General features: G+C 37.3%; 1 protein-coding gene across 3 annotated transcripts in view; it reads left to right on the top strand.

Moving 5' to 3' along the window:
• Positions 1-15,626, top strand: part of LOC122799310 (period circadian protein homolog 1-like) — a 439,191-nt gene extending 423,565 nt beyond the window's left edge. For all 3 annotated transcript variants that reach the window (XM_044068277.1, XM_044068278.1, XM_044068276.1), the window contains 2 exons: positions 6,019-6,169; positions 14,768-15,626. In XM_044068277.1, the coding sequence (XP_043924212.1) occupies positions 6,019-6,169; positions 14,768-14,950 (334 nt within the window). In that variant the 3' untranslated portion in view covers positions 14,951-15,626. The remainder of the gene's footprint in view (positions 1-6,018; positions 6,170-14,767) is intronic.
• Positions 15,627-16,356: the final 730 nt, after the last annotated feature.

Here is a 16,356-nt window from a genome sequence, read left to right as displayed (position 1 = left end):
TGTTACAGGCCACCCTCTCAAACTCAGGAACCTCACATGGCCTTCCTGAAAACATTGGAGGGATAAATGTATCTCCAAACACCATCATACTAGGTGACTTTAACTACCCTAATATAGACTGGGAACACTACTCAAGCCCGAACACTCTAACCCAAAGATTCCTGGAGTTCATAAACTCAAATGCCATGGAACAACTAGTCACCATCCCCACAAGAGGAGAAAACATACTTGATCTCATCATCACGAACATGGGATCAAAATGTTCAACACCGGAAGTATACCCCTCACTGGTGAGATCAGATCATAAACTAATCTCGCTGGAGGTCCTCATCCCGCCCCACCTGAAACAAAAAGACCACAGTGAAAAACTTCTCAAAAGCCGATTTCACACTTCTAAAAACTAGTGTGGTCTCCTTTAAGGCCCCTGAGCCAGTGGTAAACATTACTCAAACCGCTGAATCACTTACAAATGCCTTCTACCAGCACCTACAGGACTGCATGGATCAGGCAATCCCAAACAAAACTAAGACTCTCTGTACCAAAGGCAAGCGTCCAGTCTGGTGGACCCCAGCCATAAACAAGCTCTACAACAAAAGGAGGAAGCTACTACAAGATAGAGCAAAATCCTTGAAAGGTAAGACACCTTTGATCATTATAAGTAAAAAACTAAGAGCTCTCATAAATCATCCAAGGCAAATTTTGAGAGAAAAATCGCCAAGGACTCTAAAGAGAATCATAAGGCCTTCTTTAGCTATGTTAGAAACCTAGGAGGAAACTCCCAGATATGCTCAGAATTAGTTCAAAATGATGTGAAAATTACTGAACCTACACACATTGCCAACATACTGGCTGACAGGTCCAGTGCAAACTTCTCCCCCCCCCCAAAAGGAGAGATATCTATTCCAGAGGATTGTAGCCCCCCAAACATCTCCAACGCCCAGGTGAGAACTGCCCTCACTAAGGCAAAAAACACAGCATCCATGGGACCGGATGGTGTCCCCGGCTGTGTGCTTCATGAACTCAATGAGGAATTAAACCCACAGTTAGGACAGCTGTTTAATCTTAGCCTCACCTCAGGATACATACCCAAGGAGTGGCGCACGGCGACTGTGGTCCCACTTCATAAGCAGTGCCTCCACAGACCCTGGAAATTACCGCCCCATTAGCTTGACAAGCCTTATCTGCAAAGCCATGGAGAGGATCATAATGGAACTCATAAATAAAGACATAGGGAACTTGCAGACTTTGGATCCAACTCAGTTTGGCTTTGTCAAAGGCAGATCCTGCCTCTTAAACTTGGTTGACTTTTTCGAGACAGTCACCAAGGCCATTGATGAGGGAAAGGCAGTCCATACAGCCTACCTCGACCTGGCAAAGGCCTTCGACACAATACCCCACTCAGGTATCATCGAAAAACTCATCAGCTTGAATGTAAACCCATACATCACAAGATGGGTTGCAAACTGGCTAAGTGACAGAACCCACAGGGTCAGAGTTGCTGGAGCCATGTCAGACTCAAAGCCTGTCACAAGTGGTGTCCCACAGGGCTCAGTCCTGGGTCCACTCTTGTTCGGCATCTACTTTTCTGAAGTACAAGCAAACACAGGAGGGTTATGGCTGACAAAGTTTGCAGATGACTGCAAACTGGGCGCCATAGTCGAAAACACATCTGACACAGATATCCTCCAGAAGGGCCTCACAGAAATGGATAACTGGTGCCAGAGCCATGGCCTGAAGTTAAACGCCAAAATGCATAGTCATACCCTTTGGGAAAAACAAGGCTACCCCTAGCTACCATATAGGTGGCAATCCACTGAGCACAGAAAAAGTCATCAGAGATCTGGGGACCCAGGTTGACAGTAGCCTTTCGTTTGACACTCATGTTGCTAAAGTAGTTAGGAAAACTTTCTATATCACCCACCTGATCATGAAGGGATTCACATCTAGATCAAGGGAGGTCATCGTCCCCTGTACTCATCACTTATTAGACCTATGATTGAGTACAATGCCCGTTCGGAATGTATCTGACCAGACACCTGCTGCAGCTTGAAAGGCCCCAAAAGTTCCTCACCAAAAGGATAAAGGGTCTCAAAAATATGTCTTATGCTGCCCGACTGAAAGAACTCCAGCTCTATTCAGTCTCATACCGCTTGCTCAGAGGTGACCTGTGCCTGACATATAAGGCCATGTCAAACCCAGATTTGATGAATATGCTTCACCTCAAAAATCTAGATCCCTCAGAACCACAAGGGCGGAGACTTAAACCTTGACACGGTTATAAATAGAACGTGCTGGAAGGACAGATTCATCACCCAGAGACTCCCTATGCTGTGGAACAAAATCCCGGTACATGTGAGGCAGAGCACCTCTCTGGTCTTGTTCAAGAGGAATCTTGACCAATGGATGGGAGATTGCAGATATACCCCAGGGATTACTTCAGCGTCACTGCTTGACAGAGGCACAGCAAAATGATAGGCATAGTTTTTATTCAAACTAAAGGGGTGGCGAAAGCCACATAACTATGGGCTAGGCTTATAAATGCCCTTGGGCAGATAGCCTAGTATGAACCTATGAACCTATGAACCTATGAACTATTGCTCTACTTTGTGTGGGAATAGAACCCACAGCCTTCTGCACCAAAGACATGTATGCCAGTATACCGGTAAATAACATGAAATGACATGACATAACATAAATGCACATTGACAACTGCAAGTCTTTCTAGTCTGCCATTATGAGAAAAATGAGGCATAGTAGGAGAATCTAAGAAAATGAGGGAATAGTAGGATGTTCAGGGAAAAGTGCCCTTAGGCCTGTAGGCTTTTCCCCTAAGGCTGCAGAATAATCCATAGATTAATCCTCAAAACCACCTTACAACTATGACAAGCTGCTTAGTGCGCAACTATAATTGTATATTTTTTTAACAAGTGACTTCACCTCTAGCTTATAACACTATTTTTTATTCCATTTTTTATTTGAACATGGCAAATACTACAGATTTTACTATAATTTCACATTTGTAAACAGATTTTACCTATTGACTAATATCTCTTGACTAATTTTGCAAGCTTATATTATCTTTTGTTATTATAATAATAATTCTGTTTTGCTATTTTTTTCATTTTGATACAACTGTTTATCTTTTCCTACTGGCTGAGGTCATGGCTGAAAAGAGTTTATGAACCAGTCCTCCTTTCGCTTAACAAATATAATAAATAAATAAATTAATAAAGTTAGTGGGGAAGGCCAAAAAAACAAGCAAACAAGCAAACAAATAAGACATAGGCTGGGATCTTAGATATCCTTTCTGCCTGCACTAATTGATCAATGTGGGTTGGTCAATTAGCATGGTTGAGAGATTCTCTGATTCAGAGACATGGTAAAGTCACACAGAAAAACACATCATTAGTGGCTTATTACCATGTGTTTGAACTGAACACTGCACTGCCAGATCTGGCTGCACTACTGTTCCACCCTAGCAGCACATACATTGTGGTAGAAGAGGCATATACAACACACACACACACACACACACACACACACATACACACACAGACATACACACTCACACATTTGGTCATTCATGCATATATATACATGCAGACACACACAAAAACATACACACTCACACATTTGGAGACCCAGGCATGCACACACACACACACACACACACACACACACACACACACACACACACACACACACACACACACACACACACACACATTCAGCCTCATTCAGCTCCTATAAATGCATAAACATGTCCCCTCAAACACAAATATACACATCCTCAACTCCATTGTACTTACCTATACTGTGAGTGTTTTCAATGAAGTGAATGTGAGAACATTGTCAAAAGACGGCTTTGAATTTTTCCTTCTAGATTAATATATTACTCAAATGAGCAATTAACTGAATTATTCGATTGAGTTAATCAGGAGATGCAAACATTTCTGGTGAGTGCACATGGGTAATTAGCTCCCCCCTCCCCTAAAACCACTGCATTCATGTGCAGCTTCACCCAAAAGCCCAGTCTCTGTATTACTGTTGCTGTGAGATGGAAGCCATAGTGATAGAACAATTTCTAAATCTGTAAGCCTTACTGTTATGCAGAAACATTTGGGATAAGGCTTCTGCATCACAATTAGTCATTACACATATACACACACACACACACACACACACACACACACACACACACACACACACACACACACACACACACACACACACACGCGCGCGCACGCACTCTGTCTTTGTTGCAAGAAAAATGAGTTTTATTTTGAGAAACTGAAACTCATGTCCAATACATTTAGACTGCCTACTCATCTCCCTCAAATATTATAGTTCCTAGGAACTGCTGAACAGCTTATGTTACAGTTTTAATGGAAAGGCCATGATAAGGCTGGCTGAGCCAATATATCAAAGTCTGGTACAAGAGGTAGCTTCCCTTAAGATGTGCAACAGGATAAGTATAATTTTGCAAAGCTTACATTTGTTTCATTATTACATTCTGGTAGTCATATATTTTAGTCTTTCTATGTCTGTATGTATATATATATATATATATATAAAACATGAAATGACATGACATAACATAAATGCACATTGACAACTGCAAGTCTTTCTAGTCTGCCTAAATGTTATCACTAGCTTGAAGTAGCTACCTCTGCATTTTCTGTCCTCCAGCTAAGGCTTCCTCATCATAGTTAGTCATTCAGAATCCCAGGGATAATTTTTAAATGCTTTATACAAACTGTAAGCACATACATATACGGACACACACACACACACACACACACACACACACACACACACACACACACACACACACACACACACACACACACGCACGCACTCTGTCTTTGTTGCAAGAAAAATGAGTTTTATTTTGAGAAACTGAAACTCATGTCCACACACACAGACTGCCTACTCATCTCACTTCAAATATTATAGTTCCTAGGAACTGCTGAACAGCTTATGTTACAGTTTTAATGGAAAGGCCATGATAAGGCTGGAACAATATATCAAAGTCTGGTACAAGAGGTAGCTTCCCTTAAGATGTGCAACAGGATAAGTATAATTTTGCAAAGCTTACATTTGTTTCATTATTATATTCTGGTAGTCATATATTTTAGTCTTTCTATGTCTGTATGTGTGTATGTATATATATATATATATATATATATATATATAAATAACATGAAATGACATGGCATAACATAAATGCACATTGACAACTGCAAGTCTTTCAATGGGGAACATGTTATCACTAGCTTGAAGTAGCTACCTCTGCAGTTTCTGTCCTCCAGCTAAGGTTTCTGCATCATAGTCATTCAGAATCCCAGGGATAATTTTTAAATGCTTTATACAGACTGTAAGTACATACATATACGGACACACACACACACACACACACACACACACACACACACACACACACACACACACACACACACACACACACACACACACACACAAGCTTTTTTATTGGATGCTCCAAGTGTGGTGGCCTCTAATACCTATGCTGATAACTCATTTCACTTCTCTGCCTGTCAGTCACCCACTCTGCGATAATGTACTTCCAAAGGTCTAGGCTAAACTGTGTTCCATTATTGTGACAGTCCTTCTATTACCCAGTCTGTCATTATTGGTCAACCCAGTCCCAGCAGATTAATATCTTTTATGCCTTTATCTTCACAAATCACCACCCTTCACGTCCTTACATTTTAATTTCATAGCATTAAACCACATGAAGTTGCTTCATCTTTTATGACATAGATTATTTTATTAAGTCACCGTATGGTTCTTAAGTGTGAAGTTTGAATCTGATTGAAATAGTTTGCATGTCAGACTCCTTGACCTAGCAATGACATAATCAGTTTAATTGTCCATTCATGATTTATTTGTATTAGTTGGTGGCAGTTCAATTTTCCTTCTATAGATTGTTTGGATGTGTTGCTTCTACTGAAGAATGACAATGAACTCATCTTAAATTTTCTCCAAAACACTTTCTAGGGACATGGAGACAGTACTAAAGGAAGACAGAGACAGACTGGCACAGATACAGAAACACCAACCATCATTTTCTGAGGAGCAGAAGAAGGAATTGGCTGACGTTCACCCCTGGATCCATAAAGGGCTTCTCTCAAAGGCTTTTGACATCCCCGTAAGTTTTGTACTAAATAAAATCCCAGCCACCTTCATGTTTCACTCACATAGCAGTTATTTCATATTTTGTTTACAATTTTCTTGAAAACTCATTTTGCTAAGTAAGATCATTGCAATAGACTTGCTGATGAAGAATGGCTTTGTCTGAAGTTCCAGACAATGTTAAAGCAGCCACAATTGTTTTAAAATGAAAGATTTGGGTATGATTATGCTGAATACTGTTCAGAAACAATACAGATTCTTCATGTTTGCTCAAAACAGGCAACTGAAAAAAAAATCTGATTTGGTAAATATTTTATCTTGAATTGTGAGTACATATATATATATATATATATATATGTGTGTGTGTGTGTGTGTGTGTGTGTGTGTGTGTGTGTGTGTGTGTGTGTATATATATATATATATATTAGGATTATTTTTTCTGGTTTTCTTACTACTCATTTAGGGCTAAGTACAGGTTTTATACCATATCAGAAAGAAAGGAGCAATTTAATTTTTTACATATTATTTATAGATATCTGGCACGATAGTAAATAATTGACAGTAAGCATCAGTATCATGCAGCTCTGTTAAAAAATGCAGTTACCAATTTGTGCTACATCGCCAGTTCTTGCATTTTTCTTTTTTATTAAATTTATATAAAGAAGTATGAATACACATTGGTTAGGATGTGTCACTTTACATGAATAACCTTGGGTAGTACCCTGTAAAAGTAATCAGTTCAGGTAGTACCTGAAAAGGAGGTTCCTTAGGCAAGGGGTCAAATAGAAAAATGTTCCAAATTAGATAAACAAAGGGTGCATGAGTATCCATGTAAAGTCCATTTATCAAAATAATCTTTAAACTGCTTGTTGCCATGTCTAATCCAGTGTGGTAGATAAGCCAAGGGTAGGCATTCATTACCGTGTACTACCACATGAGTTTAGTGAAAAAAACATAGCAAAACAAAAGTATTCAAGACTAAAAAGATGTCGAAGTAAACATCATACTTTATATGCAGAATATATATTGACATTCTGAAACACCAAATGTCACACTGCATTAGCTACAGCTTTCACTGGGAAGGGACCTCCAAAGAAAATAGCAAACATTACCTAAGGGTCTCTCCATCAGAAATCTAGAGTTTTTTAGCAATATACTAAACCATATGACATACTGGTTTTAAACATGTGCATGAATGTACTGTATAGTGTGATGGTTCCAAGATCAGCTTCAGTCAGGATTATTTTTACTATACCTTTTATTACCCAAATGTCTGCTAACCATCTAATCTTGCCCTGCTGCTGTTCATGCTGATTCCCCCACCCAGTAGAAGGAAAGCAAATTATGGAGAAGGTAATCACCCAAATAGCCATCAATGGCATCCTACATCCTTCTGGGTGTACTTTTATGCTTCGACACATGCCCACTGAGGGGGATTGCAGAAGCAGGTCTGACAGAGTCATGTGTATACCCCTGATGCTTCTGTTGCATGCCAAATACTCTTATCTCAGAAGGTGCCACTATTTCAGTGGACTGGAGCTGGTGCTCACTCATACATCCTGTTTCCTGCTCATCCAGCACCCATGCCACTTGCTGATTCAGCATCATCTGAGTCAGAGGGATCTCCATAAAATATGGCAAATTCACCCAAAAGCTTCCTAATTCTGGTGCAAAATGTATAGGTGACAGTGCTGCATCATATAGTATGTTGGACCAATATTATAAAATATGACTGTTTTGCAGTGATGTGTCGCACCTTGGAATGCATCATAAGCTCAAAACTCTTATTCCAATGCATACAATACATCAGTGCAAAAACCTCATGTGAAGGCTGCCAGCCTAGCTAGATAGGATTTTGTAGATAATTCTATGTCATTTGTAAATATTTATATAATCCACAGACTTGGTTTACAAATGTAAAGATAACTATATGTTATGATTAAACTATATGCTGTACTGAGCTTCAAAAATGTAACCACAATGCACTCTGCTGAAAGAAAGCTGATAAGTCAAGCATTGCATGACTGTTAGATCTCAAGCTCAGAGACAGGATGTCTGGGCCAGGAAATTCTTTCTATTGTCTTGATTTAAATTAAGATAATTGCTAAGGTTTTACATGTATAATGTCTTTTATTGCTGTGGCTTCCTGGCCAGGTGTAGCTTACTAAGAAATGTAGAGTTTGAGTTTCTGTGAACCTGGGAAACTAAATCAGAACTGTCAAGAATTATGTAATCTGAAATAACTCAGCAGTACCGTGTTATCAATTTAAAACTTTCCCAGAGAAAAAGAGAGAGCATTTTTGAATTTTGTTTGAACCTGAACACATCAAATCACCAGAACTCTGCCTTTGCTCTGTAAGTAAGATATTTATTTAGAACAGTGATTTCTCTTACAGATAGATAGAAATAGAAAAAATTAGTCTAGCTGTTTTCTATATTTATGTCAGACTATTCTAACAGTATTATTTATAAAGCATGTTCTTCTGAACTCTGTAATGTCATTGTGTTGAAGTAATAAGTATTGTCTTGTAGAATGACAGTCTCCACAACTTAAAAGCCAAAATGTTTATTTTGCTGTGCAGTCTGTTTGACTCAGCACAGTCAAAACCACTCCAAAGCCTAAAAAACAGCTCAAAAACACCAAAATTCACAGGAACTCACAAGAATACTAACATGTCCATATAGAAAACAATTCAAGGTTAAGCACTTTCACCTAACACACTCAGGCTTCTTCAGAACAATTCCACCTGAAACAAAGTCCCCTTTATAAATAGATATCATATTCAAAAGGACCAATAACAGTGGTTGGATTTAACCTTGCATACAAATTTAAAAAGACATGACCTTCACTTCCTATTTCCAAGTAAAATATTTAACATAATAACTATAAACTCACATTTAAATGTTTATACTTTACATACATGTAATAAATTCAATTATCATATAAAAATACATTATAATATTCAGTTTACCCTACAAATAATACAAATGGTTCAAATATATCAAAAATAGTAGTGTTATAACTTTGCTGATCTCAGCTTAAGAACACTACTAATACTAATAAAATCATTCAATCCCTGGGTTTACCAGCTTCCAATTTAATCTGCCAATGTAACTCCCTATATTTGAGTTTGGCCTCCCAGTTACCCTCCTGGGATCTACAGTAACTTGCTGTATAACCATGAATTTGTATTTGTAATTGGGACAAGTTTGTGAATGTTTAAAAAGTACATTAGTATCTCTCCCCTTGCCAGTGTCATACATATGTTCGTAGATTGTCTTTCTAAGATTTCTGTCAGTCTTTCCTACATAAAAACTATGACATGATTCGCATAATACTAAATAAACTACCTCTGTACTGTTGCATGTATAATATCCATTACTTTTCACCCTGTAATTCCTTCCGGTCACCTTTACCTCTTCCCTCTCAATAATATACTGACACTGATTATACAGCTCACACTTGTAAGTACCTTTCTTATTATTTCTTTTAATCTTGATGTTGATGCTACCTCTTTCAAATCTTTCTTTTAAATTTACATCTCTCCTTCTAATAAATTGTGGTGTTTCAGGTATCAAACATTTAATTTCTTCCTGAATTTTCAGAATCCCCCAATGTTTTCTAATAATTCCCTCCACATAACAGGAAATATTAGAAAAAGTGTGAATAAAGACAGTACCATACTCCACCTGGGGATGATTATGTGTTGTTGAAAAGTCACTACCCTTACCCAAAAGTGGACTGTACTTAGCTTTTCTATCACAAACAACTTATTTCAGTAGTTCTTCTATCAATTGCATGGGATATTCCTTCTGCAAAAATAGTCCCTTAATAAATTCTAGTTCACTGTGAAATACCATAGATTCACTACACATCCTCAAGGCTCTAATTAGCTGCCTTTTAACAATTCCTCTCTTCTGAAAATATGGATGTCCACTCCCAAAATGCAAATATGCATTGGAGAATGTATGCTTCCTGAATGTTCTTGACTGAAAACAATTATTTACCGCATCCTTGTACAATGTTACATCGAGGTAATTAATTTCATCAGGCGAGACTGTATACGTAAATCTCAAAAAAGAGGTAGTGTTATTAATATAAATCAAAAAAGCGTTCAGCTCATCCAAAGACCCTTGCCAAAATAAACAAATATCATCCAGAAGTAAGTAATATTTCTGGACCACTCTGTACTCAAAACAATTTTTTTCTCCCAATAATATAATACTATGCTAGCATATGGGGGGGGGTGCATGCCACCCCCATAGCCATGCCACTTTCCTGCTTATAGTATTCCCCACTGAAAAAAATTTAGTTTTTTTAATGTTGTTTTCAAAAATTCAACAATTAAATTCATAGTATTAGCATATACAAGTATAGTTCCCCATACTAAAGGGGTGGCGTAAGCCAAAACTAAGTATGAACCTATGAACCTATGAACAAGTATTTAACTTCTGTTAAAACTTCCTGAAATCACTCCCAACCCCATTTCATGGGGGATGCTGGGAAATAATTCCACAACATCCACTGTCACCAAATACACCGAGCTACTATATTTGTCCAATGTGATGTTTTTTAAGAAGTCCCATGAGTCCTTGGTAATATGTTTAAGTGACCCTACAAACTTCTTCAAATGATGGTCAACAAATATAGCCAATAGTTCCGTAATGGTACCTGTCTCTGCTACAATGGATCTAAATGGTAATTTCTCAATACCTTTATGTGTTTTGGGTATACCAAATATTATTGGGATATGTGGTTTTTCCACATGTAAAAATTCATATAACTTATTATCTGTTGCACCTTGTAACAAATGATCTTTCAAATAATAATGAATTTTGGAATATGCAACATTTCTTTCATTTTTGGATGCTATACTATACCTCTCCTCATCACTCAAAATCGCAAACATTTTTGTTTTATAATCTATCATGTACATGAACACCACCCCACCCCACCCCTTATCTAGTTTCATTATTCTACAGTTATTCTGCACTAATTCATATTATCAGGTCTTCCTCCCTTTGACTTAGATTTTTCATCAGGTCCTTATTTATATTCAAATACCTGATGTCCTTTTCTACTAGATCTTCAAAAATTTTCAAAACTGGATTAAGTGGGGGATTAAAGGTCCTTGGTCTCACCAAAATTTGTTCATTCCTTTTTTCCCTTTAAAAAGCAAGTTCATGTTTAACTTTCTCAGGAATAGTTTAACACCCACCAGTGTATTAACAACACCCAGGGGTCTGTTGGGAATATACTGAAAACCTTTAGAAAACAAAGAAACGTTTCTTCTTTAATATCAAGATCAGTGTAATTGTAAGTATTAAAGTTGTCTTTAGTAACAATTTTACTCATGGACCAAACTCTCCCCTAACTGTTGTTCCTCATGTAACCCCTGTGGTTGTTGCTGTTCCAACCCCCCCCCCTCCCCTCATTTGAAACTGATTGTACTGATTGTAAGGACTATATTGTCCCTGTTTTTGTGCTATTCTCTCACTTCTTATCAGCGGCGGCTCCTCTAAAGGGAGGTTAGGCAAGTTGTTTGAGTTTCTATTATCATGAGTAAATCCTTTATCCTTTACATTTTCCTTTTCAACTACACCACTTTTATATATATTTCTAGGGGGGTGGATAAGCTTTCCCTTCCTTATATTCTAACAAATCCCTCTGTAATTTTTTTATCTTTCTATTTAATACATTCTCACAGTGTGAGTCAATCTCTTTGAATACAGCATTATATTTCACTTTTTCAACTTTAAATAAACAGTCCAAGGTAATTTTGTTGTGCAAAACATTGACTTCTTTCATTACACTGTCCCTTTGTATTTCATAATTTCTAATTATTAATTTTAACAGTTCAAGTTCCAAACTTGTTAAACAGTTCTAGTAATTCCTTATGAAAAATACTATTGTTTTCAACATTATTGGGATACTTGTAGAGCCAAAGCCCCTTTGGTACTCTTCCTACTGCAACACATTCTGATAAATAGTCAATCTCAAGTTGTAGTGTTTTTAAACTGAGCAATTTGCCTTTAAATACCTTCAAGAGGTCAGTAAATGTTTTGGGTGTTTCAAGTCTATCCTCTATAAATTAGAATCTCCTTATAGTCCAGTTTTCAAAAATAAAGTCCGTTTTGTTTGTTTCTTGACTGGAACTCAAGGAATTAGCTGACATAGAGTTTGCCAACTGCAAAAGCACCTCTGCCATGTTGGCCACAACCTCCGTCGTCTGCCCAGCTACATTCTGGTTCATCAACAAGGAACAAACGCTCACAATGTCACGTAGCTGTTGCTGGTTGCCTGGTAATATGGAAACGTATCTCCCCATCAAGGTCATCTGATTTGAGGCTATCTGTGTTAGAATTTTTAACATTTTATTGAATTCCCCTCTCGTCATTGGGGAATTGTCATTATTAGTGTCTTTATAGTCTTTGAAGACACTAGGTATGTCCTTTAAGGTTGAAATATCTGCTCCTTCAGCCATGGCACCTGAGCAGCAAACCAGGAATAGCAAACAAATGAACCACTAGGCATAACTATGACAGGCTCCACGACTTAAAAGCTGAAATATTTATTATGCTGTGCAGTCCATTTGACTCAGCACAGTCAAAACCACTCCAAAGCCTAAAAAACAGCTCAAAAACACCAAAATTCACAGGAACTCACAAGAATACTAAAATGTCCATGCAGAAAACAATTCAAGGTTAAATGCTTTCACCTAACACAATGTCAGGCTTCTTCAGAACAATTCCACCTGAAACAAAGTCCCCTTTATAAATAGATATCAAATTCAAAAGGACCAATAACAGTGGTTGCAATTAACCTTGCATACAAATTTAAAAAGACATGACCTTCATTTCCTATTTCCAAGTAAAATATTTAGTATAATGACTATAAACTCACATTTAAATGTGTATACATTAAATACATTTAATAAATTCAATTATCATATAAAAATACATTATAATATTCAGTTTACCCTACAAATAATACAAATGGTTCAAATATATCAAAAATAGTAGTGTTGTCTTGTGTTTCTATTATTTATTATTAAATATGTTTAAGCCTTTCACCTGTGGCTGTTTTGTATAGAGATAATTTAAGCTGTTAGAGTACATTGCATGCATTCGGTGATACTGTCCAAACCACTCCAATAGGTTTAGCCCTGGGTCACACATTGGATAACAGTAATATTACACAGTGAAACTAGTCACCCTTTGGGAAGGGCCTTATAATAGCTGATATTAGTGGTTGGTGGCAGAGATTTCTACCTTAAATTTAGAGAGAAGGGGGCACAGCTGGAGAACCTATGCCAGCCTTCCCTACCAGTGTCTGTGTGTTGTATATAACTCATATCTCAAAGGGTGTGTGTGTCAGCTACTTGGGCAGGGACAAAAAGCACTGGCTGGATAGAGAGGGTACTGGAGGTTTTGGCTTGACTACTTGGCTGAGATCTGTACCCTATAGCTGTGCCAGTGGAGAGTCTTATTGAGGATCTAGAGAGAAAGGGAGAAACCAGCCCCAGACTGATTGTGATCTACTTGTGCTCTTAAGGGAATTGTACTTTACTGCGTGTATACTTGTTATCCTTACCAATGTGCACACCCCTCACTGGTGCTAGTGGTGAGGATTGAGGCTCCATGATTACTGGGCCAGTGTACGGGCATCACGCCTCATAGCAATGTGAACAACACATCAAAGCAAAAACCTTATAGCAATGCATACAACACATCAATGCAAAACCTCATAGCAATGTGTACTACACAACAATGCATAAATCTTATAGCAATGTGTACAACCCTTCAATGCAAAAAACTTATACCAATGTGTACAACACATCATTGTAAAAACATTTCAGTTTGTTTTCTTCCTTTTGTTCTATTAAGGCTGCTTGATCTCTTTTTGTTTGTTACTGTAACTTCTGTGGCTTTTTGGGAAAATATATTAGTTGAGCCGTTCTTAAATTAAATGAATATTTTTTTTAAATGTTATACCAATGTGTACAATACATCACTGCAAAAAATACTCTACCAATGTGTACAACATATCACTGTAAAGCTCTTATATCAAAACGTGCAAGACATTAGCCCAAATCCTTCTACCAATGTGTACAACACATCAGTGCAAAGACACTTGTACTACTAATGGGGAAATGTCTGTCTTGACAGTAGCACAGATATCTGCCTAGTTGTAGTATTAGAACCAATATCAACATGTAATACAAGCAACAGGGAATAATTCCTAATGTGTAATGAATTATAGCCACCAGACAGAACAGAATTTGACAATAGGAACTGCTAGGACAGACAGCAACAAGTTTATGTAAAAACATTATGTGGTCAATGCCTCAACCCAAACTGCTTAGATTTTCAACATTTGACTGTCCATAAAGAAGTTGTGATAACATATTAAGCATACATTTATTATGTTTTTTTTTCTGTCTAAAACTTATCTTTCTTGTTTCCTTAATATTTCATTTAAATTACTTTTTAATGTTTTGCATGCTAGAGATGGCAAACTTGTATTAGAGTAAGCAAGAAACTGTTACATAGAAGCTAATTTTATTATAGTTATGAGTGTCTCAAGAACTAATGTAGCCTTTTCCCTTCTTAGGCATGTGTCGGATGTAGCACTGCTCCATTAATCAGCTTGCCCTATCCCTACGATGTGGAAATTCATGATATGGATATAAATGGAGTATTAAACCAATCAGCAGAAGCTGGGGAAGTTTCACAGAGAATGCTGATGAAACCATCTAAGCCAGCCAATGAGAATGAGATCAATTTACATATGTGATGAGCAGTATGCAAGTGACAGCAGTAGGACTCCAAGCTATAGAAATATGGCATTTTTGACTCAGTAGCACAATGCTCCATACAATCTCATTTGGGATGTACTTGACTACAGCTGGATTTTTGATATTTTTTTAATACGGTTTCTCTTCAACTTTTTTTCTTCTCCTTTTATATTAAAAAATAATCACGGGCAGCTCATGTTTAAACAGAATAACAGACTTTGTGAGCCAATGGCTGTTCTGGTCTTTGCTTGAACTTAAAACCAAACATAACTGAATTTGAGCAACATTGTACAACAAATCTTAAAAATTGCATTTATTAACCATAATGCAATTTGGGACTCATCAGACCAGCTGATTCAGGGAGTGCTACAATCCAGCACAGATGTGCTGATCCTGCGAAAATGTGTTGAATGTGAATTTGCACTAGAACTCAATATGTACTTGGTAAGAAAAAATACTGGTAACACTGAACTCTTTCTAATGACATTTATTAAAAAAATCAAACAAAAGGTAAAAAACAGTGAAGAAAAACTACATATGATTACAAAACAGTTCCTGTAATTTTTGCTAAAGAAAGATATGTTTCCAGTATATAAAATTTAATTGTCTTTTTACCATAATGTCTTCTTTGTCTTTTAACTTCCATGAAAAATAAAAATGACAAATAAAAATTAATGGCATATTGTTTACTTTCTAGAATTAGACTTTAACATTTCCTGAGATAAAAAGCCAGTGTGTCAAGCTGTTAAGCTCCACAGAGACAGTGGCTAGGATTGGTAGACAAGTTCTGTAATGGCATACCTACAGAGGATTGCTGCATTGGTGGTTGAGCAGCTTTAATGTGACCATTTGATGCTATGGTACAATTCACTGCAATATATTGTTGTGACAGCTTTTGGTGCACTTTTTGGGGATTGTTCCCTTTTTCTCCACCTATAGTACAGCCTTGAAGTTGATGTATATAATTTCAAAGGGTGCGGGGTGCTTGCCCACCCCCCCACATCAAAGGGTGCAGGGGACACTTGCCCCATGCAAAAAAGATTTTTCTATGTGTTTTTGTAGCTTTTTCGGCTCACAGTTTTTGATATGTAATTTTTGATAAATTGTGAAATGAAAAAAGATCGTCTGTCACTTGTAAGTAATCTCTATACAGCACACAGTTTAATGGGAAATAGCTATACATAGGATAGCTGCAATTCTTAGTGCTTTGTTTCATTACGGTACAGCAAGAAGAAATGTTCTTCAGAGAACATATGCAAATGACATGTAAATAAAGGCAGGTAGGAAAATGAGGGTATAATGATTTGAAAATGCATGCAAGGTGAAACAGCCATGATTTATAGTCATAAGTGGGAAAAAGCGTGCAACATTATGTGTCAGACTATAAGAGAACAAAGTATGCCAA

This window comes from Protopterus annectens, chromosome 4.part0 (assembly GCF_019279795.1).
Source record: "Protopterus annectens isolate FY-2018-M chromosome 4.part0, PAN1.0, whole genome shotgun sequence".
Classification (NCBI taxonomy): Eukaryota; Metazoa; Chordata; order Ceratodontiformes; family Protopteridae; genus Protopterus; species Protopterus annectens.
This window is presented reverse-complemented; position numbering and strand designations above follow the sequence as displayed.